General features: G+C 39.5%; 1 protein-coding gene across 1 annotated transcript in view; it reads right to left on the reverse strand.

The window, feature by feature from the left end:
- USH2A (usherin) overlaps positions 1-23,989 on the reverse strand; it is an 855,126-nt gene that overhangs the window by 163,971 nt on the left and 667,166 nt on the right. The window contains exons 50-54 of the mRNA XM_062211324.1: positions 15,407-15,630; positions 10,423-10,627; positions 4,767-4,964; positions 4,084-4,238; positions 865-1,063 (exon numbers count right to left, since the gene is read on the reverse strand). Coding sequence (XP_062067308.1) covers positions 865-1,063; positions 4,084-4,238; positions 4,767-4,964; positions 10,423-10,627; positions 15,407-15,630 — 981 coding nt within the window. The remainder of the gene's footprint in view (positions 1-864; positions 1,064-4,083; positions 4,239-4,766; positions 4,965-10,422; positions 10,628-15,406; positions 15,631-23,989) is intronic.

A 23,989-nucleotide genomic window follows, 5' to 3' on the forward strand; every position in this document is an offset into this window, starting at 1 on the left:
TTAAATGCATTTATGCCCCAAATTTTTATTTAATGTCTCTTGATGAGTTAAGTGCTATGCTAGGAGCTAGAAGTACAGCATCGAACAAAGTAGAAAAGTCCCTGTTCCCTTGGCATCTACATTTGAGAGTGGTTTGTTGCGGGTATCAAAACACAAAAAGCAAAGCCCAAGGTGTTCAGGCAGTGAGAAGTCTATGACAAGAATAAAGCAAGATGATGCGATAGTGGCGTAGGGAAGCCACTCCATCTACATGCGTCAGAAAGTGCAACCTCTTCAGAACTAAACCATATCAATTATGAAAGGAATCACACTAGTAATCACCGAACATTCTACTATTATACTGCACTACTCTTAAAACTAATAATGCTATGGTAAATAACAAAAATAACACAATTACTATTAATTACTATTAATAACAACAACAAAGGGTTCACAGGCAGTCAACCGTCAACTAGGTCTGTGTATTAATTACCAAATTAGAAGACAAATGTTAGCTGCTGGCTGATTTTCCCTGCCTTCCAGTACATTCTTGGCTATCCTAGTGCCATTATCTATGAGTATATTCTCAGGGAATGAAAATGCATCTTACTGTTCATTTGGAAAAAAAAAGTTAATACTGATGCAAAAACCCCACACATAATGCATATGAAAGCCAAATATAAATTATTTCTGAAGTTATCTGCTGTTGTGGCTTATTGCTGCCAGTGTGGGCTCTTCTATTAGCATGGATAAGTGGGACCTGACCATATGTCAAGAGAACACGTCCTTTGGAAGTGACCTCATATATCAAACACACACCCCTGGGATGCTCTGCCCCCCTAACCGTAGTGACAGACTCCTCCGGTAGGTTTTCCTTTTTTTCACCTGTGACCGTATGTTGCCTCCTGTCAGCGGTGTCAGTGTAGATGAGACCTTCCCCAAGCTGCCTGAGCTGGTACTCTTTAATGATGCCGTTTGGTTTCTCAGGGACACTCCAGCTCAGATGCAAAGCCTCTGCACTTGGTGCTGTGATTCTGGGTGGCAGGATGCTCTCTGGAACTCCTTGGGTAGTGGCTGCAACCACCTGAGAACACAGGAATTAAACAGCAATTTTTTATAATAGTACGCCAGGTATCCTGATCAATGAGAATGTCACTTTTGTTTTAAAATGTTGTTGTCTGGCCTGGCATATCATTAGCTGGGGCTTTGAGAAGCAGTCCCCTTTTTTATTCTTTCCCTCCCATCCTATTTAAACAATGAAATCTGACCTTGAATATATTACATAAGTCTCAGACTACCATTTATCACAACAGGTTCAACAACAATTTTGACGGCAGAGTGCAGCCCTCAGTTTAAACAAGTAAAATCTGGCTGGCAGACTGTCTTACTAGAGAACTCTTGCTAACTCTCTTCCATATGGCCCATCAGTGTCTTTGCATTTTAACAGCCTGATTTTGTACATTTTAAGCACCAGTAAATATGGAGCAAAATCCACATCTGAACTAGCTTGCATATAATGTGCTTTGAATAGTATAAATGGGCAGACTTTTCTGTACTCCTCCTGTGATACTTGGAATGACTTTATATTATCTTCCGGTGTTCTAGAAAAAGAATCAAGTGAGAATAAAACAATGATAAAGCAATCCATTATTTAGTCGATATTATCAAACTATGACTTTTGGACAAAAACTGGCTGAATTTGTTTTTTTTTTTTTCATAAAAATAACCCTGATTTTTACTTTTAACCAATTATTTTGGTATTTGCTGAGCATGAGCTGTCAATGTGAAAGGCACGGAACTGTTATAGGACCATTCAGAACATAACTGTTGATTGGCCCAGTTGGCTGCCATCTGTCTAAACGGTGGCCAGCTAAGAGATGTTTCTGAGAGTGTGTTAAACAAAAAGTTGCACACATGTTCTGTGGCTGATCACTTTTAATGATCACGTTTTATTTGGATGGTTCTTGAAGATGCTGCTCTCCCAAAGTTTCAACCACATAACAGAATCAGAGCTGTTCTTTCTGAGTGCTTTCTCAGGACTATTTCTGATGATGTAGGCTTCAATGAGATGGTTTTTCTTTATTTTGCTCTTTAATTGTCTGATTGTTTCTTCCCAGTCTCCCTGTTGGGTTCCTCTTTATTCTTCATTTCTGAGCATTCCCCAACACTTGTCATCCATGGTATGTTTTTTTTTTTTTTTTACAGGCAAAGTGGACAGTGAGAAAGAGAGACAGAGAGAAAGGTCTTCCTTTTCTGTTGGTTCACCCCACAGTGGCCGCTGCAGCTGGTGCACTGCGCTGATCCGAAGGCAGGAGCCAGGTGCTTCTCCTGGTCTCCCATACGGGTGCAGGGCCCAAGCACTTGGACTATCCTCCACTGCCTTCCTGGGCCACAGCAGGGAGCTGGACTGGAAGAGGAGCAACCGGGACAGAATCTGGCGTCCCGACCGGGACTAGAACCCGGGGTGCCGGCACCACAGGCGGAGGATTAGCCTAGTGAGCTGTGGCGCCAGCAGTCATCCACGGTATTAAGTTTTTGTCTTGCTCTATACTCTCTTCTGATGACCATATTTAACTTCATTGCTTCAAATGTTCATCCAGATCTTATTGTCAACTCCAGATCCTTTTAACCCAGTTACTGATGGCATATTTTCAGTTAAAGTACCAAATAAATACTTGCTTCCAACATTCTGTTAGCAGCCCTCTTTAAATATTTTTTAAGATTTAAAAAAAAACAATTTTGTCCTTTTATAAAATTTTATTTGAGAGAGAGAGAAACAGAGAGGGAGGGAGGGAGGGAGGAAGAGAGAGAGGAAGGGAGAGAGAACAAACTTTCATTCATTGGCACAAATGCTTGTAATAGCTGGGACTGAGCCAGGACAAATCAGGAGATGGGAACTTAGTTTGGGTCTCCTCCATGGGGGGAAGGAACCTAACTACTGCAGCCAGCACTTGTTACTCATATTAGCAGGAAGCTGGAACTGGGAGCAGATCTGGGACTTGAACCATGTATTCTGATACGGGCTGTGGGTATCCCAAGTGGCATCTTAATTGCTAAGTCGAACACCTGCCACCTAATATTATTCTTTTCATATTTTCCTCCCTTTTATTTGCTCACAGAGAGGCACCACTATCCACAAATTCCTCATACTTATATCTTTTTAAAAAATTCACAAGTCTTTCCTTTTATTCTAGATTTTGTCCCCTGATATCTATTGCTCCTTTGTGATATTCTCCATTCTGATTCCCAGAGCTGGACTTCAGGTCTTCATTATTTCCTACCAAAGCTTTTCAGAGGCCTCGGAATCATTGATTTTCTATGCCAGGCTCTTTTGCCCTGTGTTTCGAACAGCAGGCGATTTTTGTTGAAATGGTTTAAAAACAAACCCCTTTCAGTTGAAGGATGGTTTGGGAATTTTTATGGATTTATAAAAGATTACTGGCTTAGTTCTTTCTCGGATGCTATGACAAAACACCTGAGACCAGGTAATTTATAAAGAAAAGAGATTTGCTTTGGATCACGGTTCTGGAGGCTGGGAAGTCAAGATCAGGCTGCTGCAAGTGGTCAGAGCCGCAAGCCGCTTCAACTCATGACAGAAAGGGGGAGGGTATTGCATGTGAAAGACACAAAACACTAGGGCAGCCTCACTTCATTGGAACTCACTCTTGTGGTAACTAATCCAACCCTCTGAAACAACTGGTTTGCTCAGGTTTGTGAGGCCAATCCCTATGAATGAGATGCCTCTTAGTGGCATCACCTCTAAATTGGGGACCAAACCTCAGCGTGCACTGGGTGGGAGGGGGGACAAATGAGATCCAAACAAGGCAATTATGCTAAAAGCATAGTTGGGTAGGGGAAGAATATGGAAGAAAACATTATCTTGGTTCAAGATCTTATTTGCTTTTTATTAGTATATTTCCCTTATGGTGAGCTCTCCTGTCAAGCCTAAATACTAACATCCAATGAAGGGAACACATAAACACCCTCCTTACCTCTACTGAAGGGTCACATTGTTTTCTGCTATTAGAAAAATCACTTTCAAGCTGAATGCTCAAGTAGTCTTCACATTGGACTCTTTCTAAGGTTGAGACAAACTCCCCTTACCTGGTTACTGGTGGCACAGCCAGCAACTGTGCAAGCTTTCAGTTGGTATGAATATTCCTGAAAAGGCTGAATTCCCTTTGTATCAGAGAAGCTCAGTGATGTTCCCCGAAAGCGTTCGATCCCATTTCGGAGAAGAATGTAGTAAATAATAGGACCTAAATAAGCAGAGAAATGCTGTATTTCAGTGTCTTATCTAACTATTAACTGTTTGCAAACCACTTACATGTCTTTGTGTTCTGATGGAATGGGATACTACAGCATTATTTAATTTTAATTTGCTATTAGATGGCTTTGCTCAATCAGTTCTTAATTATTCTATTATGGCAGAGACAGACCCTTGACATACATTATCAGAGTCGTTGATGTTTATTTCTTTTCATGGCCAGATTTACTTTAAATATTCATACTATTTTGCCTTCCATGAACATGCTTGGTTTATCTGAAAGTAGTTCACATGCATGCTCAGATTCAGTCCCTCTTTTAAAAAAAAAATTTATTTAGGCTAAAAATGTATCAGGGTGACACCACAAAGTGTGTGACTGGTTGGCACATAGCTGAGTTCCCTCAATCATCCATATTTTCTACTGGTTAGATATATGCCAGTTGAATGCAGAATATACTCATTTCAATTCTTTTATGGATTTTTAAGACTACATGCTTCTATGTTTCCAGTAGCTTAATACCATTTGGTTGTATAGGTCTCCTCCAGTTTAAGACAATTGTATCTTCAGGGTCGCCCATTTTAGTCCATCGGGGAGGACTCACTCCTTGAGGCACATCTGCTGGTGTGCGGGCTCTAACAGCTTTGCTGTATCCTCGCCCATAGCTGTTCCGAGCAGAAATCCTATACTCATACACTGTGTAGGGCTCCAGGTTCACATCTGGGGAGACAGACAGCAGGTAGTAAAGTTTTCGTTACTTTAATTATTTTTTACCATCATATTAAGAAGGAATTTCAAGACCTTTAAACTTTTTTTTTTTTTTGACAGGTGGAGTTATAGACAGTGAGAGAGAGAGAGAGACAGAGAGAAAGGTCTTCCTTCCGTTGGTTTATCCAAAGCCAGGAACCAGGCGCGTCCTCCTGGAAGAGGAGCAACTGGGACTAGAACCTGGTGCCCATATGTAATGCCGGCGCCACAGGCGGAGGATTAACCTAGTGAGCCATGGCGCCAGTCCCGACCTCTAAACATTTAGAAACAAATGTGTAATATTCTAATCTTGTGTACAAATATTCTTAATCATAAACATATTTACATGTCACCAGGTGTAGAGTATGGGACTGCACGGAATTCATCATATCTTAACAGAGAAATATACTGGTTGCCCCTCTTCCAGTCCAGCTCTCTGCTGTGGCCCGGGAGTGCAGTGGAGGATGGCCCAAGTCCTTGGGCTCTGCACCCCATGGGAGACCAGGAGGAAGCACCTGGCTCCTGGCTTCGGATCAGCGCGGTGCCCCGGCTGCAGCGTGCTGGCCGCAGCGGCCATTGCAGGGTGAACCAAAGGAATAGGAAAACCTTTCTCGCTGTCTCTCTCTCTCATTGTCCACTCTGCCTGTCAAAAAAAAAAAAAAAAAAACATAGAGAAATATAGATACATTAAAGAAATGCTTGGAAAATAAAACAATTAGACATGTGTAATTAGATGTCAATGCTTTAACAAGTTCATGTTCCCTTTTTTTCTGATAGGATTTCCAACATTCTTTTATTGTTTTATTATTATAAATTTTACCAAGTGTTACTTTCCATTATTTTGTTAATATTACTTAATTAAGGTATCACATGAATTTTAATGTAATTGTTATAAGAAGCAGGATTTAGAAATTAGCTTATCATGATTTCATATTAGTGAATAAAAATACATTCATGTTCCACTAACTAGCTATTTCCTTCTCTCTTCTACCAAAACCAAAAACAACCAACCTAATTAAAACAACAAAACCAAACCTGCTGACTTTTTCAGATTGGTAAATATTTTATTAGATACTAATTCATGTGATTCAACTGTGGCCCCAAAGTCTTAGATCCATTTTAGGCTTTGATAATGTAAGAAGAATGAATGCTACAAATTTCCTCCCAAAGATTATCAGAAAGTTTTGATTTTTATTTAAATTTCTTATTAATTTAATTTCCTAATTCATTTTGTTGGGTTTGTAGTATTTCTGTATTTGTTTATTTTTGTGTAGTGGTTTCTAGCTATCACACCAAGGATTGGACGAGTAGTTCCCTCTCCTTGGCTGTCTGGCTATTGCTCTATCTACATCAGGTGTGGAGTTCTCAGCCTAGCCAGGGGAGTTATCTGAGCTAGATTCTTTCTACATGCATCTCCTTATATCATACTGCACTGTTGTATAGAATTAGGAAGAAAATAAAATGCAAAAATTATGTAGCAGAATATCATAAACCATGAGTCACTTTACAAATATAGAGGATTATTTCTGCCTCCATTTTCATAGGTTAAGAGGGTATCTGCCACTTTTTGCCTGAGATGATGGTCCGGGGGTCTCCAGACTTCCCTTCATTCCTGATTACAGACCTCCTGATTAAAAACTACAGTTCTCAGTTTCCTTTGTTACATGATGTGGTCACTTCATCCAGATGTCAACATTCTAGGGAACATGGAAGAGATGTGGATAGTGACTGCACCATTTTTTAAAGGAGTTTTTAAATTTATTATTTGAAAAGAAGAGTCACACACAAACACGGAGAGCTAAAGTGAGAGAGGGAGGGTGGGAGGGAGGAAGGGGTGAGGGAGGGAGGGAGGGATGGAGAGAGTGAGAGAGAGAGAGGAGAAAGAGAGAGAGTGGAGAGAAAGAGAGAATATGAGAGATATCTTCCCTCCACTGGTTTACTCCTTAAATGATTACAACAGCTGGGGCTGGGTCAGGCTGAAGCCAGGAACCATACAGGTACATATAGGCCTTCCACGTGCGTGGTTAGAACCCAAGCACTTGGACCATCGTACTCTGCCTTTCAGGCACATTAGTAAGAAGCTGAGTGGAGGACCCAGGACTCAAATCTGTACTCCAATATGGGATTTTAAAGATTTTATTCATAGTAACTTCTAGTAGGCAAAGTGATCTGAAATATGGACCTAAAGGCTCTCATAACTTTACATCAGAGGGTAGAAACATCTCTTCACTTCTGGAGAGGGTTACTGCAAGTATGTCTTGAAAGTACTTCAAAATCTTGACCTTGATTACAAGGAACAAATAAAAACAGGGAAATCTGTTAGATGGAAACCCAAGAATTTGAAGCTGTAAAGTAGGAGATTGAAAACTCAGAAAATTGTCCTTTATCCTGACACCTTCCTAGTTAAATTCATTGCAATAGATACTTTTTTTTTTTTTTTTTTTTTTTTTTTTTTTTTTTTTGGACAGGCAGAGTGGATAGTAAGAGAGAGAGACAGAGAGAAAGGTCTTCCTTTTTGCCGTTGGTTCACCCTCCAATGGCCGCTGTGGCCAGCGCATCATGCTGATTCGAAGCCAGGAGCCAGGTGCTTCTCCTGGTCTCCCATGCGGGTGCAGGGCCCAAGCACTTGGGCCATCCTCCACTGCCTTCCTGGGCCATAGCAGAGAGCTGGCCTGGAAGAGGAGCAACCGGGATAGAATCCAGTGCCCCAACCGGGACTAGAACCTGGTGTGCCGGCACCGCAAGGCAGAGGATTAGCCTGTTAAGCCACGGCGCCGGCCAAATGCATTACAATAGATACATTTCTTGCTTGTGTACAGTGTGTTAAACCAAATAATGAAGGGAAGGTACACAAAGACAACTCATTCATGGGGATATTTCCACTTGACAGGGGAGATGAGACAAGTGTCCCAAGCACAGCATACTTGGCAGAAGCGGTGAACTGTGTAATGTACCATAGAAGCCCAGAGGAGAGCAGGCGTCTGACATGAGAAACAAGGAGGACCTGGACCTTCACCTTGAGTACAATGCTAAACGACATCCCAGGTGGGAGGGACAGCTTGAGAAAAGTGTGGAGCACAGAGTCTCTTACATTTGCCCCTTTTGACAGTGGCATGACTTGAATCTGTTTCCTTATCACATCAAGTTCTTTTTGGATATATGACTCTCTGCCTACTCATCTGTGAAAGGATCATGCATGTGTGATTGCTTTGTGCATAGGCGAGCTCAGGTTTTAAAGCATATAGAACAGGACTGGGACTAAATACCAGCCCATACACTTTATCTCTATTCCTTCCCTCCTTCATTTTCACCCTCGTATCTCAGGGTCCTGCCTCACTTTTCGCATTCCTGAGGTTTGCCATTATCACCCACTATTGGTGGAAGAAGTCAGACTGATGGTTCATGATGGAAGAATACACTGCTTTGGTTCTTTATTTAGCCTTAGCCTGTCCAAAACATGTCACTTAGATGTATTCTTTGTGACTCTAGACTATAAATGACACACACACACACATACACCATAAAAAAAAAAAAAACCACCAGAAACACATTCTGTGTGGATTTAAGTAGATAGATGTACTTAAACTTGGCAGTGTTTCTGAGCTCAGAGCTAAGAACCAGCATTCTGCATATATTCAAGAATTTGATGCTTTGAATAACTGTGAAGGTTATTGTTTTCTTTTTTTAAAATAAGATTTTATTTACTTATTTGAGAGGTAGAGTTACATACAGAGAGAGCAAGAGACAGAGAAAGGTATTCCATCTGCTGGTTCAATTCGAAGCCAGGAACCATGAGCTTCTTCTGGGTCTCCCACATTAGTACAGGGGCCCAAGCTCTTGGGCCATCTTCTACTGCTTTCCTAGGCCACAGCAGAGAGCTGGATGGGAAGAGGAGCAGCTGGTACATGAACCAGTGCCCACATGGGATCCCAGTGCAAAAGGCAAAGGCTTAGCCTACTATGCCACAGTGCCAGCCCCAAAGCCATTGTTCTTAAGATAAATGTTCTTCTTGAGGAAATACCACATCTGGATTTACCTCCTCCTTAGGATGAGGCTGATAGATTTTGTTAGCAATCAGATGAGTTCCACCCTTCCTTCTGCCTGCCTGCAGGTATAGCAATGTTCATCCTTTGCATTCATTTAAAGTTGCCTTCAAACTTATGAGAAAGAAAATTAAATTCATTGTTAATTCACTGGATATACCAGAAAAGGCCATATAACCTATGTTCTTTACCCTCTAGTGATTTCTTTAAAATAGTATGCATCCTTTTTTAAACAGACTTTGGGGACCGAACCTTTGGCACAGTGGGTTAAGTCACTGCTTCAGATGTCTGTGCTCCCTATCAGGGTGCTTGGTTCTAGTCCCAACCTGCTTCTTATTAATATGCACCCTGGAAGACAGCAGTTGATGGTTCAAGTACTTGGGTCCCTGATTCCCATGTGGGAGACCTAGATGGAGTTCCTGGTTCTGGCTTCTGGCTTCAGCCTGTACCAGTCCTGGTGGCTGTGGGTGTTTAGGGGAGTGAATTAGGTGATGGAAGGTTCTGTCTTAAATATTTATGTTTTTGGGACCAGTATTGTGGCATAGCTTGTAAAACCACTGCCTATGAGGCTGGCATCCCATATGGGCACCAGTTCCTGTCCTGGCTATCCCACTTCTGATCCAGCTCTCTGCTAATGGCCTGAAAAGGCAGTGGAAGAAGGCTCTAATATTTGGGCTTCTGCTGTCCACATGGGAGACCGGATGAATCTCCTGGCTCCTGGCTTTGGCCAGATCCAGCACTAGCCATTGCGACCACCTGGGGAGTGAAGTATAGATGAAGATCTCTTTCCATCTCTCTCTTTCACTCTTTCAAATAACTAAACAAATCTTTTAAAATATATTTATTTACTTATTTGAAAGGCAGAGTGGCAGAGAGAGGGAGACATAGTCACACAGAGGAAGACAGAGAGAGAAAATTTTCAATCTGCTGGTTCACTCCCCAAATGGCTACAATGGCCAGGGTTGGATCAGGCTCATGCTAGGAACTGGGAACTCCATCTGGATCTCCTACATGGGTGACAGGGACCCAAGTATTTAGGCCATCCTCTGCTGCTTTCCCAGGTGCATTAGCAGGGAGGTGGATGAGCAGCAGAGCAGCATGGGCTCCAACTGGCGCTCTGATGCAGGATGCAGGTGTCACAAGCGGTGGCTATGCCGCAACACCACCCCCTTCTCCTTTCTTTCTTCCCTGACCGCTGTTGTATGTCTTTCAAATTAAAAAAAATGTAAAACTAAGAAAGTAATTACCTTGTAACCAGCTGGCCCACAAGTGTGATAGAATTTATGATATTCGACTAAGGAGGGATGATGTCGGAGTGAAATAAACTTGCTTCAACAACTCTCCTTCGCCTCGTAGGCAGGGCAGATGACTCACTTTCTGTTTGTTACCTGTGATGGAGTAGGTGTTCACACTAGCCGTGTGCACGGTCTCCTCAGCAGACGAACACGTTTCTTCCTGTGACACCTTCCCTGTTGAGTTGTGAGAACCTCGTACCACGGAGCAAATGTGCCTGGTCAGGGTGAAGTCACATCTGCCACAATGTGCTGTGGCTTGCACAGACGCTGGGCAGAGAGCCCTGCACTCCACGGTTTCCTAAGTCAGGTGGAAGGGGGAAGGGGAAAGAGAAGAGGACTTCAAAGTTCCATTTAGACATACACAGGGGAGATCTTAATTCTTTCAAATAAATTTGTTTTTCAAGTAGTTGCTAAAGGTATACCTCAAAAATTTGTACAAAGACATGAAGGCAGTTTGAATACTAGAAAGAGCAGCAGCTACTTTGAAATGACATCAATTGGAACTGAAATCCTAGTTTTCAACTTCCTAGCTCTGTGAACTTGAGCAAGTCACTTATGCTCCTAAGCCTCAGCTTCTTCAGTGGGAAAAACAGAAATTAAATTTACAATGAAGGTTGCTATTGAATCAAGTGGGAAATAAATGCTTTGTGACAAAACACATAAAAACTTGAAATTTAGCATATACACCACAAACAGTAACAGCAGTTATTATTACATACTGTTACTGTGACAACATACCAGGTACTTCAAAATGTTCATGAAAAATGCATGCTATAGGGAACTGTGTATGTGGGATCCAGTGCTGAGATGTAGAAGGTAAGCCTCTGCCTGCAGTGCCAGCATCCCATATGAGTGCTGGTTCATGTGCTGACTGCTCCACTTCCAATCCAGCTCCCTGCTAATCTGCCTGGGAAAGCAGTGGAAGGTGGCCCAAGTAATTGGGTCCCTGCACCCACTTGAAAGACCAAAAAGCTCCTGGTTCCTGGCTTCAGATTGGCTCAGCTCTGATCATTGTGGCCATTTTGGAAGTGAACCAACAGATAGAAGATCTCGCTCTCTCTCTCCTTCTCTCTATGTATTTCCGCCTTTCAAAGAAGTAAATAAATATTTTTTAATAAGAAACTATGTGTGGATTTTAATGTTGTTTTGAACCAAAATAAACTTTTAATTGAATTTTCCACAAACTTTTTTAAGTACCGTAGCTGGTTTCTCCAAAACAATGGCATTTTAGATAAAATAAAGTCCGTGACATTTGAAAAGTTGTACTCCCTGTGCTGACTGGAAAATTGGATCCATAAGAAATATTGCTCACCCAGGTTTCAGAAAATCTAAATATTTCATAAATATCATTATAGTTATTTCTATTTATAATTTCTACAATTCTATATATTTTTATTTTTGACAGATAGAGTTAGACAGTGAGAGAGAGAGACAGAGAGAAAGGTTTTCCTCCTGTTGGTTCACCCCCCAAATGACCGCTACAGCCGGAGCTACGCAGATCTGAAGCCAGGAGCCAGGTGATTCTCCTGGTCTCCCATGCAGGTGCAGGGGTCCAAGCACTTGGGCCATCCTCCTCTGTCCACCTGGGCCACAGCAGAGAGATGGACTGGAAGAGGAGTAACCGGGACTAGAACCCTGCACCCATATGGGATGCCGGCGCCACAGGCGGAGGATTAACCTAGTGAGCCACGGCGCTGGCCCCTAATTCTATATTTCTATAATTATTTCTATTTATAAATTTTTCTCTGATGAGTCTCTAGATTGTTTTATAGTCATTGGTAAACACTAATATGCTCTAATAAGGGGAAATTAAATACTTAGTCATCTCAGATTATAGGAACTATAAATAAGGTAATGTTCACATGATACATAGATCTACTTTGTTTGATTTTATGCATGATGTATTTAAATACTTCTTGCTCTTAAAAATTGATCTCTGTTCAACTTTCTTGCATAAAATAAACTATTTTCAACAAGTTAATAAAAACAAAGCTGCTTCAAAAAACATAGTGGGACTTGCACATAAAAATAGAAAAGAGTACATTTGCATTTGTCTCCATACCCTCTTAAAGCCCAAGAAAATGAGTTAAATATGAGGAGTGCAAGGAAATAGGAAGGAAAATAACATATAGGACAGCACAAAGAGTTTTGGAAGCTGGGAAGTAGATGGATATATCAGAGAAAACACGATGTGCTTAGCAACCTCCATTTCTCCCTCTTCTCCCAAGGAACATGGGATCTTCAAGCCTGTCTACCAGAGAGGCCCCCTGACCAGACATACCCACATGCACAGGGTATAGAAAGGATGGAGTCTGGACTCAGGTATGCTCCTTCAATGCACAGTTATCTACTCTCCCTTGCATTGTGATCCAAGGGCTGTTCGTAAGGCATCATGATAGGAAGGATGTAGATGGCTGAGATGCTGCTTGTAGGAGGGCTGCCTAACTCACACTGGACAGTTAGGTGAAAATTCAAACTGTGGGGCTGGGATCATGGCGTAGCAGGCAAAGCCGCCACCTGCAACACCGGCATCCCCTATGGGTGCTGATTCATGTCCCGCTGCTCCAGTTCCAATTAGCTCCCTGCTAATGGCCTGGAAAAAGCAGCAGAAGATGGCCCACGTGATTGGGCCCTGCCACTCATGTGGGAGACCTGAAAGAAGCTCCTGGCTCCTGGCTTTGGCCTGGCTCAGCACTGGCCATTGCAGCCATCTGGGGAGAGAAAAGTGGTTGAAAGACCTCTTTGTCTCTATCTCTGTCTCTCGCCATCTCTCTGTAACTCTTTAAAATAAAGAAATAAATCTTTTTAAAAAAGAAAGAAAAATTAAAAGGCAAATTCTCTTACAAGAAGGTAATTTTAAGCATTCTCACCACAAAGAAATTAAAAAAAAAAACACAAAAGAAAGAAAAGAAAAAGAGAAAATAGTAACCATGTGAGGAGATAGAGATATAGTTTAAATGTGGTGACCACTTTGCAATATATACATATATCATACCTGGATAGGCAGGTGTATGTGTATATGTGCAGCTTAAATATGGTTAGAGATTACTACCAATGTAATTCTTTGACAAAAAGCCATTTGGCCACATAATTACCCTACTGTGCTCCCCAGTAATGGACAGGCCAGGCTTATGTTGACCAAGCTTTCAATCAGCCTCCGACTGAAGGAAGAAATTTTAAAACATAGAAAAAAGAACTCAGAGGAAATAGAAACAAAGCAGAGAAAACAAGAAAACTAAAATAGTACCAAATTAGACAATTCAAGAAATCAAGTCAATGTTAAAAGAGCAACATGATCAAATGCTAAAACAGGGTATTTCATGAATGAAACCAAAGCAGGATGCTATGAATAACTAACAATCAACAAACAAGAAAGAGCCCTTAAAATACAAATTTGATGGCTGAAATGGAAAAACAGAAAAGGTAAGAGATAAAATGAAGGCAATATTTTATTAAGCTGAAAAAAATGAAGAATAGGTGGAGTACAGCAAAAAGGAAAAAAACATGAAAAGGTCATTCATTGTAGGAAGTCTAATACCCAACTAATAGGTAAAAATAGATAAAAGGGAGCAAATTAGCCATGAAATAATAAAATAACACCTCCCAGGATGGGAGACCATGAGACAAGAGACTGATAAAGTTCATAAAAACACATCAATAACAAAAACAATATCCACATAGAGGCATATTTTTATGACATTTTAGAAAAGATAGGAAAAATATCTTAAAATGTTTCACAGGAAAAATGACATGGCTACCTACAAAGAAACAGGAGTCAACAAGCAGAAATGTCTTAAAAACTTTGATTGAGAAAGACTTTTTTTTTTTTTGAGTGAAAATGACTTTTAATGAATTGCCTATCAAGCCAACTTACTGATCTAATGGAAGGGTAGAATAACAATAAGTTCAAATATCAGCTTCTCAAAAAAATTCCACCTTCCAAGCACCTATTCCTAGGAAGGCAGTTTTCCATAAGGAGGGAAACTTGGAGTCCAAAATATAAAAGAATCAACACCAGAAAGGGGTGAAGTAAATCTCTGAGTTGACAGCCCTGGAGATTGCTGGACCAATTAGGTAGAAATACTACAGTGATCCCATCCAGACAGTAGCAAAGATGGAAGTCTCTAGAGAGAGAGAGAGAGAGAGAGAGAGAGAGAGATCTTCAGGAAACAAAACAGAATCCATAGATTGAACTTTACTGAAATTCACTACTTGATTCAGCCCAGAGAAATATTACCTGCCTCATCATAATTTAATCAACCTTATGTGTTATCTTATTCATTGCTATGAAGCGCTTGCTGTGGGCTTAACAATCTCAACAGAGTTAGTTCACATCCTGAAGTGTATGACATCCACACAACAAAGATTGTGAGTTTCCTCATTCAGCAAGCATGCTTCCACTGTATACAATCAAGAGGCTCAGTACTGGCTACCTTGCAATGACAAACTTTTACGTAGCAGATGTTTGTTTTTTAAATGTCAATAATCCTTTCCTAAAAAAAATAATGGATTTCTGGAGTCCTGGGTCATATTTAAGGCACAGAAGCATCATAGCATATAAACATAAGTGATTAGATCCATAAGCCTATTCACTTTTGTGGCTGACAGAGGCATGTGCTCGTCTTGCAGTGACTGAAGGGATATGTTCTAAACATAGCTAAGTGAATTTGCTGGGTCTAAGAACTCTATCAAATGAAAATAGCAGATTGTGATTGGAGGGGGCCAAAGGGAAAAAGCAGGAATCGCTCTCCTTCTCCATCCACAGTACCAGGAGGTATAAAATGGCACCTTACAGAGACCCCGGATGACCTGTGTGGGCACGTTCAGCCCTGTGAACTTTCAGTCCTGTGCTAATCTGAAGCTTCCCTGAGAATGGCTAATCATTATTAATTCCTTTAGAATTCATTGCAATAACATCAATCATAGCAAACTCATTCGGTATTAATATGGATGTAATGTGAAAATGAATAATGCACACAGGAGTTTTTATATTCCTATTTTAGAAAAATAGTTATGAACAATGTATTTCTCTTTCCATTGTCAAATCAGCACCTCCGAGAGGTTTTCTATCAATTACCTTCATCATCATTCCAGTTGAAATCTTGTCAGAGCAAACATATTTCAAAGGATTATATCCAACTCCATTACAGCATTTCTGGCTCTTTGGAATAAGTTCAGTCTCACAGCATTTTGCTGGCACTGGGTCATTCTTTTTAACATGTGCTTTAGACTCTCCACTGGAAGCTGAGCAGCATATGGTATCCGACACGTTCACATAATCCTGCCCACAACAGAACATCCCTGCAACAATAAAATGTTATATATGAATATGAAATAAAAAAGGGAAAAAACTGAGGCTGCTATAAAGCGTGGAATAAAAATGTCACACTCGGCCAGTTGCTGCACTGGTGCAATACCTAAGGTGGAATTTGCCCACCAAGGTGATTTAAACGTGCAGTGAGTGTCCTTCTTAGCAAGAGCATGAGACGCTAATTAGGAAAAGAACACACAAGAGGAAGTGTTGGGAAATCATTCAGCTGGGCCAAACTTCACCCATGCTCCATAAAAAGAGATTGGGTTTCTGTCATGAAACCTGCTTGCCCATTTTGTGATGATAGCATCTTACTGCAGAAGAGGAGTAGTGAAATGTTTGAGAGAAAGAAAGCTTGAGCAACACGCAAGGGAGAATAGATCCTGCCCCTCCTACCCCTCCCACCCCAACCCCGCCACCACGCGTGGGCTCTGGGATAAGAGGTCAGGGATAATGGGGAGATAGAGCCATTCTAGAACTGGAAGCCTTGCAAGGCTTTGCCTAGCTTTTTCTGGGGGACACAGATTTGCTTTTCACATACGCAGCAGTGGCGGTAACCATTCTTTCTTCACGAGACAGATGTGGCATTCAAAACCAGCTGAGCGTGTTCCCTGATAAGGCGCACCAACCAGCCAGTGACTTTTGAGCTTTGCTCAGTTCTAGACCCATCAGTACATATGGCTGAGAGGTTGGAAGCAGCAGCAGAAAGACCTTGCTTGGAGGATCATGAATTCTCACGTCTCAATGAAAGACACATGTGCCGGAGATGCCAACAGACTCTCTTTTTCTTCCCCACATCAAATTCAGTTTAGTTGCCTGTGTTCATATCATTTGGATATTGCCATAGAAGCGACACAGCAGAAATTTAGACATAAAAGCATGAATAAATAAACAATACTCTAGAGTCAGATTAAGCTAGAAATTAAGGTGCCCATACGCCATGTCACAGTGCTATCATATTAGAATTTATATCCAGTTATATAGCAGCATAATGTGATGAATTATTTATTTTAATTCAAATTTTGTTTATTTATTATTAGTCTCTACTGATAACATAGAGAACTTCAAATTCAAAGTGCCCTGGGGTCCTGAATTGTTTAATCTGGTTCCGTGCAAACACCTACATTATAAAAAAAACACTCCTAATAACAGACCAAAGAATTTTTAGTGCCTTTTTAAAAAAATCATTGAAAATAGAGTGTGGTTTGGCACCACCTTAAGGAAGATGTTTATTCATAGGTGGATCCAAAGAAACTTCTCCTTGATCATTCAATTAAGAAGAAAAAACCCAAATTAAAAAGAATTTATCTGTGATTAATGATACACACTGATCATCACAGATTTTTGACATGCAGCATTTATCTGAACATGACAACTCTTTAAGATCATTGTCTCAAAAGTAACTGTTTTATTAATTATTTTAGTTGTTTCAGTATTTTCTGGAAGAGTTCCCTCAAATGTACACAGGGCTATCTCATAATCTGAGTCCTGATGATGGTGGGTAAATGTATGTACACACACACACACAGAGTAAAAGCAAAACCCCACAGCTTCAAATTTTATAATGTTTGTACATTTCTCTACTGCCTTATGATTCTTTACTGTCATTTTTTTCTCTAGCAATTTTCTTAAAAGAATTCATGTTTCCATTTTAAAGAGCAATCAAACTCTGAAATCTGGCCCTCTCAGGAACAGAATATTTTCTCTTCCTTTACTCTCAAATTATTTCACGGTTGTACCATGCTTTAAGTAGAAAATCAAAATGCAGACATTGACCCAATTCAAAACTCCTAATCAGTCATCTGATCGCTCTGAGGGACTTTTGACAGGTCAATGAAAATTTTGACAATGAACTGCTTTTATTCCAGAAAGAGAAAGGATGCCTTCTTTCACAAAGAGCCTCATCTTTGTTTTACTGAATTGAAATTTTCAGCCAAGATTTCACCCACATAACAAGAAGTGACTCCCTTTCTAGTTTCTTTAGTAAACCATTACTTCTTTAATTATTATCAACCTTGTTCCAGTGTGATAAATTGCTAATTACTTAATACCCTAATCAGCGTTCATTCTTTGCACAGATAAACTGTGACAGTGCCATTAATTTAAATAGTAATTTCACTTAATGGCCAGAACGGCACACCAGATTTTTATGCAGCATTTTCTGAAGACTGCATCCATCACTGCGATATTCTGACATAAAGATGTCTGACGTGCACTAACTCACTTAGGGAGAGCAGATGTTGCAGAGCAGAGTTTGGTAGTAATTCCCATAGTGCATCACTTCAGCATGAATGAGCTGCAAATTCAGAGACAGACAATCTTCCGAAACTGCATTGCAATAACTTTTGACCCCTACCTAATTCATCACATGTAGCACTTGACTTTTGCACTTTGACACACAGAGTGCACGATTTTAAATATGCCCAAAGAAAAACAAAATAGGTCATGCATTATTGACAGACTGTCCATTCTTTCAGAGGCTCTTCATTAAATTTGTACAAAGGTAGAGAGCTTCTTTGAATAAGATGCAGGTGTTGTTAAAGTGGTCCTGTACACAATGAATTAGTCGATGTGAAGTTTTCAGATCAAACAGAACATATTGCCTTTCCATATGGTATATATATCTAATGAATGCCTCCCATTGCATTGGATATAACTGAGAAAATTGTGGAGGAAAGAATTTTTATGCTCACAACATTATCACTACTTCAAGTATGTTACCAACATTTCTTTAATGTCCATAACCGAGAAGGAAACATTTATGAACATATTTACCTGATGAATTTCTAAATAGTTAAATCCACAAAGCTTTTACTCTGTGTTTTTTTTTTTCTAAAAGAAGACCAGGAAATATGCACCACACTTTTGAGAGAAAAAGAGTACTAAAAAAAAAAAAAAAAAAAAAAAAAAAAAAGAGCGAGAGAGAGAGAGAATGGAATATGACAAATCATTGTGGAATTCTAGAACTGATGGTGGGGATGACATTTTAACACACATAATTTTATATTTTAGGCCTAGAAGAAAGAGAGGAAAAATTCATTTGTGATTACTCATTCTTAGGACAAATGAAAAGTTAGTGGGTAGAGAATGAAAGAAAAATCCATGTTTGCCTTTACCAGTAGATGGCTCTGTGGCTACCACCACAAAACAGAATGAAGGGGCCGACTAGAAATGTTCCCCAAGTGCTTCCAATATATTGCATAGCACTTATAGGTTACATTTTCCATAAAAATATCATTATGTTATATGGATTTATATATATATATGTTGTATGGAAATCTCCCTAGGAGGTATTCTTTCAGTGTAGCTCTTGCGCCATGGATTTCTGTTCTTCTTCCCTCTTTGCCAAACTCCCTGCGTCTATTATACAAAACATCCATTTTACTGGTGGTACTCATTCATCCCACTGAAGTCAGAGCCCACAGCCTGGAGACTCAGTGTTTTGTTCAGAAACAATTTCAACCTCGAGTTTCATATCAAAAGCTGCATGGACAAAACTCATAATAGAAATAAGGGAATTTATCCCAAAGGAATAGCATGGTCAGTTTCCCATAGCTAATAGGAAACCGTGTCCTCTTTGAATGAATGAGAGGCTTTAATTTTCATCTTTTAATTTAAGAGATATAATCAAGTCCAACTCAAGATTAACGGCATAAACAATAAAAACCATATAAGCAAACACTAAGAAGAAAATGAGTAATAGAGGTTTAAAATATATTCCAAGAAAATGGTGAAGAATACAGATCCCCTGGAATGGCAAGCATGACTTTCATCCCGAGATACCTGCACAGCACTCCTACACAACTCATCTGCCCAGAGAGAGCACTAAAAACATAAACGCTACCCCAGCACTTCTGTTCCAACAGCATCTGTTAATTCACTCCATTTATAAAATACATATTGACAAAGACAACTGAACTGGGACCAGGGAGATTTGATTTGGTGTGAGAAAGTCAATTCAATGTGATTTTGTTAAAGGGCTCCTGCAGGCAAATAAAAGAGTTTAAGTAATAAAATACATAAAGAGATGTTTTACGAGCCAGCCTCGTTTCGTGGCAGGCACACAATGCCAGGCAGGGAGAGAGGCCAGGCTTAGGAACAATGTTCTGAAGGCCAAACACTTCTGCAGCAGGTTTGATGTGTTGCTAGGCTGAGGAGAAAGAGGGGCACATGGCTAGTCTGGGAGGTCATTAAGGTCACAGTCATTGGGGTGACAGGAGCAACCGAGTGGAGACAGGGGAAGGACGTGTGGAATCTATTTTCACTGGAACATGCAGAGAGGTCAAAAGAATAAATACGGATGTTTCGATTGTTTTCCTTTTTGAAGCAAAGAGTATTCCTTCAGTTGGTGCAGGTGCACAGTTTCATGGGAAACTCTAGAGCTCATCTTAGGAGTTCAGGAATGGTACAATTTTAAAACTGTTGGACCATGCAGAGCATCATGTTAAATTAGGAAGTGATCCAAAACCTAGGGTTCATGGGTGGACTTCAAGGGTATATAAAGTCGCAGGCACATTTCTGTGTCATTCTGTATATTTTTATGCAAAGTGAGGGTTTATAACTTTCAAAAGATTTTAAAGTGAAGAAGATGGAGAACCATTGCCCTAATGGGGCAACCGACAAATTAAAAAACAAAAGTATAAAGGTTCCCTTATACTTTTACAAATTATTGAGGACCCAAAATAGCTTTTATTTATATAACTCAAAGCTCTGATTTTTATTGTTAGAATTTAAGATAAATTTTTAATATATATTTCTTAATTTGCATAAACAATAAAGCATAGTACATTAACATACTTAGGAAATATAAACATTTTCCAAATGAAAAAATTAGTGAGAAGAATGATATTTTACATCCTTGTAGACCTCTTTAACACCTCATTTAATAGAAGGCAACTGAATGCTATTTGTTTCTACGCTTGATCTGTTGCAATACCACATGCCATGAAACCTCTGAGAACTCCACGGTAGCCTCATGAGAGACTGAGTTAGCAAGATAGACCTGAAGAACCATTGCCTTAGAGCCCAGCACTGATACACAGCACATTTTCTCAAATAGGTATGGAATGTAATCACAGGCAGATTCTATGCTGTCTTTCTGTACCCCCAATCTTTCGGTAAACAGTGTTATGATTATGTTACATTGGGGCTGCTCATCATATTTAACGAACATCGATTCGGTTTGAGTCGGGGAGCATCCAGGGCTTGTCCATGTATAGAACACTTCTAGACATTAACAGCATAGACTCTACAGCCATTTGGGTGGAGTTAGAATCCCTTCTTATCCACATAGGCAAGAGGTGCATGGGCAAATCTCTCAATCATCCTTACTGGCAACAGACATCTGATTTCTAGTCAGTGGAAAGTTAGTAATAAAAATGTTTGCTATATTTAGGCCTCATCAATAAAAATAATATTCTACACTTCCATGCTCTTTTCCCTTCTGGCAACAGGAATGGACCCAACAGCTACCTACTGAAACATCTGTGTGAGTTTGGTGCCTGTTCAATCTATAACATTCCATTCTTGGTCCACAAAACTCATGTCCTTCTCACATTCAATATAAAGCCTTTCCATGCTGAAAAATTCCAAAGACTTAGTCCAACATTAACAGAAGTTTAAACTCGGAAGTCTTACGTTAGGGGTAATGCATTAATAGTGAGTGTTTGATCTGATAATGGCATTTGAGAGGTGGGTCTGGTAGGAGAGCTCAAGTCGTTGGGATGTGAAATGTTATAGAACAGAGTGAAACCAAGCATTGTGTAGCTCTTGCAAGAGGGGTGGTTATTTAAGCTGAGCTCAGCAGTACTCCTGTCTCTGCTTCTGGGATCACCACTTGATAGTTCCTATGTACCAACTTTGTCATTGCCAGCTTCCACCAGAATCAAGAGTAATGGAGATACCCACCCTGAACTGTGAACCTTCACACAGTAAACTGATATAAGCTCTCTTTTTTGCCAGAAGTTCATCTCGGGTGTTTAGTTAAAATAATGAAAAGATGTTTAAAACACTAATCTGTCAAGACTAGACTCAAGCTGGTGTTGTGGTGTGGCAGGAAAAGCCAATGCCTGGGGCGCCAGTTTGAGTCCCGGCTGCTCCACTTCTGATCCAGTTCCCTGCTAATGGCTGGGAAAGCAGTAGATGATGGACCAAATGTCTAGGCCCCTGCACCCACATGGGAGACCTGGAAGAAGCTCCTGGCTTCTGGCTTCTGGCTTCAGCCTGGTCCAGCTCCTGGCCATTGCAGTCTTTTGGCAGTGAACCAGCAGATAGGAGACTTCTCTCTCTGCCTCTGCTTCTCCCTCTCTGTAACTGCCTTTCAAATAAGTAAATAAATATTTAAGAAAAAAGAATAGAATCCATGGAGAAGTTTCTGAAGGGACTGTGTATCTATACTGGACTCTTAGCTATGTTATAATGCAGTGCATACTCACTTCCAAAGAAGATTCTAGCAGGTTGGTTTTTGTTGTCTGTGTACTTATGTTTGGTTATTTGGCTGTTACATCTGACAAAGTAAACTTTCTTGTTACCTTATGATACAGTTTCATATACTCTGTGCTACCCATTGGAGTCAATCCTTGAATTTCTGAGGTCAAAAAATCCTAATTGAAACCTACTCCTTTATCCATTGTCACCATTACCAGGAAGGTTGATAAAAATCAAGAATATGACATGAGAATATCAAACATTTATGCATATGTTATAACCTTCCTCTAAATGTATCATATTGAGATACATTTAGAAATTAAGAAAGTATAGATTCAGTATGGACTCAAATGGATGATTTATAAATTCACAGAAACATACTTATCAGTTTTCAAAAGATAAAATAAGAAACACAGTTTTGTTTTTGTTTTTTGGCTCAAAGAGGGGTCTGAATCTTTCCCACAATGAAAGGACAGAAATTAAATTGTGAATAACTCAGTTTAGCATGGCTTACTTATTTAAGGAACATCACAATGCTGAGTCTAGTATTTTCAGTAAGACAGACTAAGACTAAGATAATAATTTTTTTTTTTGCTTGATTTACTTTTTGCTTGATTGGTGTTGTGTGAAGCCCTCTTCTTAATAGTTTACATCAGAACTTTATACAGAAGAGAGGAACATCATGTTCTTATATGTGGTATTTATGAATAACACTATAATAATCCATTTAAATAATTGTGAGTTACGTCATGCACAACTCTTTGATGACTTCGTACAAGAGAATAAACTATAGGAGGGCGGTAGAGAATTCACAGTCCCTTCCGTCAAGATATGGTGATGTCCTGCAATCACATTTAAAGAGGAGTTGGAGTTCCTGTATGTGTTAGTTGGAGGGGTGGATTTACACAAAAGCTAATGAAGCTTGGGCTTCAGGGTCCATTGCTCAAATGAGCCCCTACTGTATCAAACACGGTTATGTATTTTTACAAAATTTGCAAAAGTATAATATTTAAACATAATTTGCATTGGCCATTCCACCTTCTCTGGCCTCTTTAGCTTGCTCTTTGCCCTATAGGCCTTCATATTCATTAAAGGATAGTGAAAATGGCTATTTTTGAAATCTAACTAAAGAAAATTTTGGTCTTGGAAATAATTAATTTGGGTCCAGTAGATATATTTTGTGGTTTTAGTCACTTCCATATAAATGTTAAGGCTTGAATATGCCACTTTAGCTGCAATTTAGAAAGATTAAAAACATGAGAAATTATATATTCCTAATATGAAGCCTAAAAAGGGATGCTTTAAGGAAAGAAAAACATATAGAAAAAGTAATATAATTGAGACAAAAACTATAAAAATGAAAAAATGTAATAAATTAAAATTATTTTGACATCAAGAAGAGGATCATTATAAAATAAACTTCGGATCATACTCAAAATGGTAAACTATTAAAAGAAAATGATGGATTTAGACTTGAAGCAATACATATGTAATCTGATTATTTTATATTATAAATTATTAAGAAAGGTAATTTAAAAATACATTGGGAAAAATTACACTGCTTGCTGATTTGCATACAAAATAGTGACATCAATGATAACACACAGCTCAAATTCAGTCATAGAAAAAGGATTTCCACAAAACACAGAATCCTCATGTGAACTCAACAAATAGTTAAGACAAGTCACTGCAAATCACTTTAAGAAAACCTAAAATTCCCTGAAATCTTAGAAAAACCTTCAGAAGAGATCTCCAAAGTTGACAATATTAATATTGTAATTAATATTATAATAATGAGTCATGAAGCTTAAAATTTTTTCTAAATCTTACATAATTTAGAAACATAATTTTGATTAATCTATCACACGAGAAAAGAGAAGCTCCTCTTTCTGTTCTCTCTTAATTATGGTGCATAGCCATTGT

Source organism: Lepus europaeus, chromosome 14, assembly GCF_033115175.1.
Source record: "Lepus europaeus isolate LE1 chromosome 14, mLepTim1.pri, whole genome shotgun sequence".
NCBI lineage: Eukaryota > Metazoa > Chordata > Mammalia > Lagomorpha > Leporidae > Lepus > Lepus europaeus.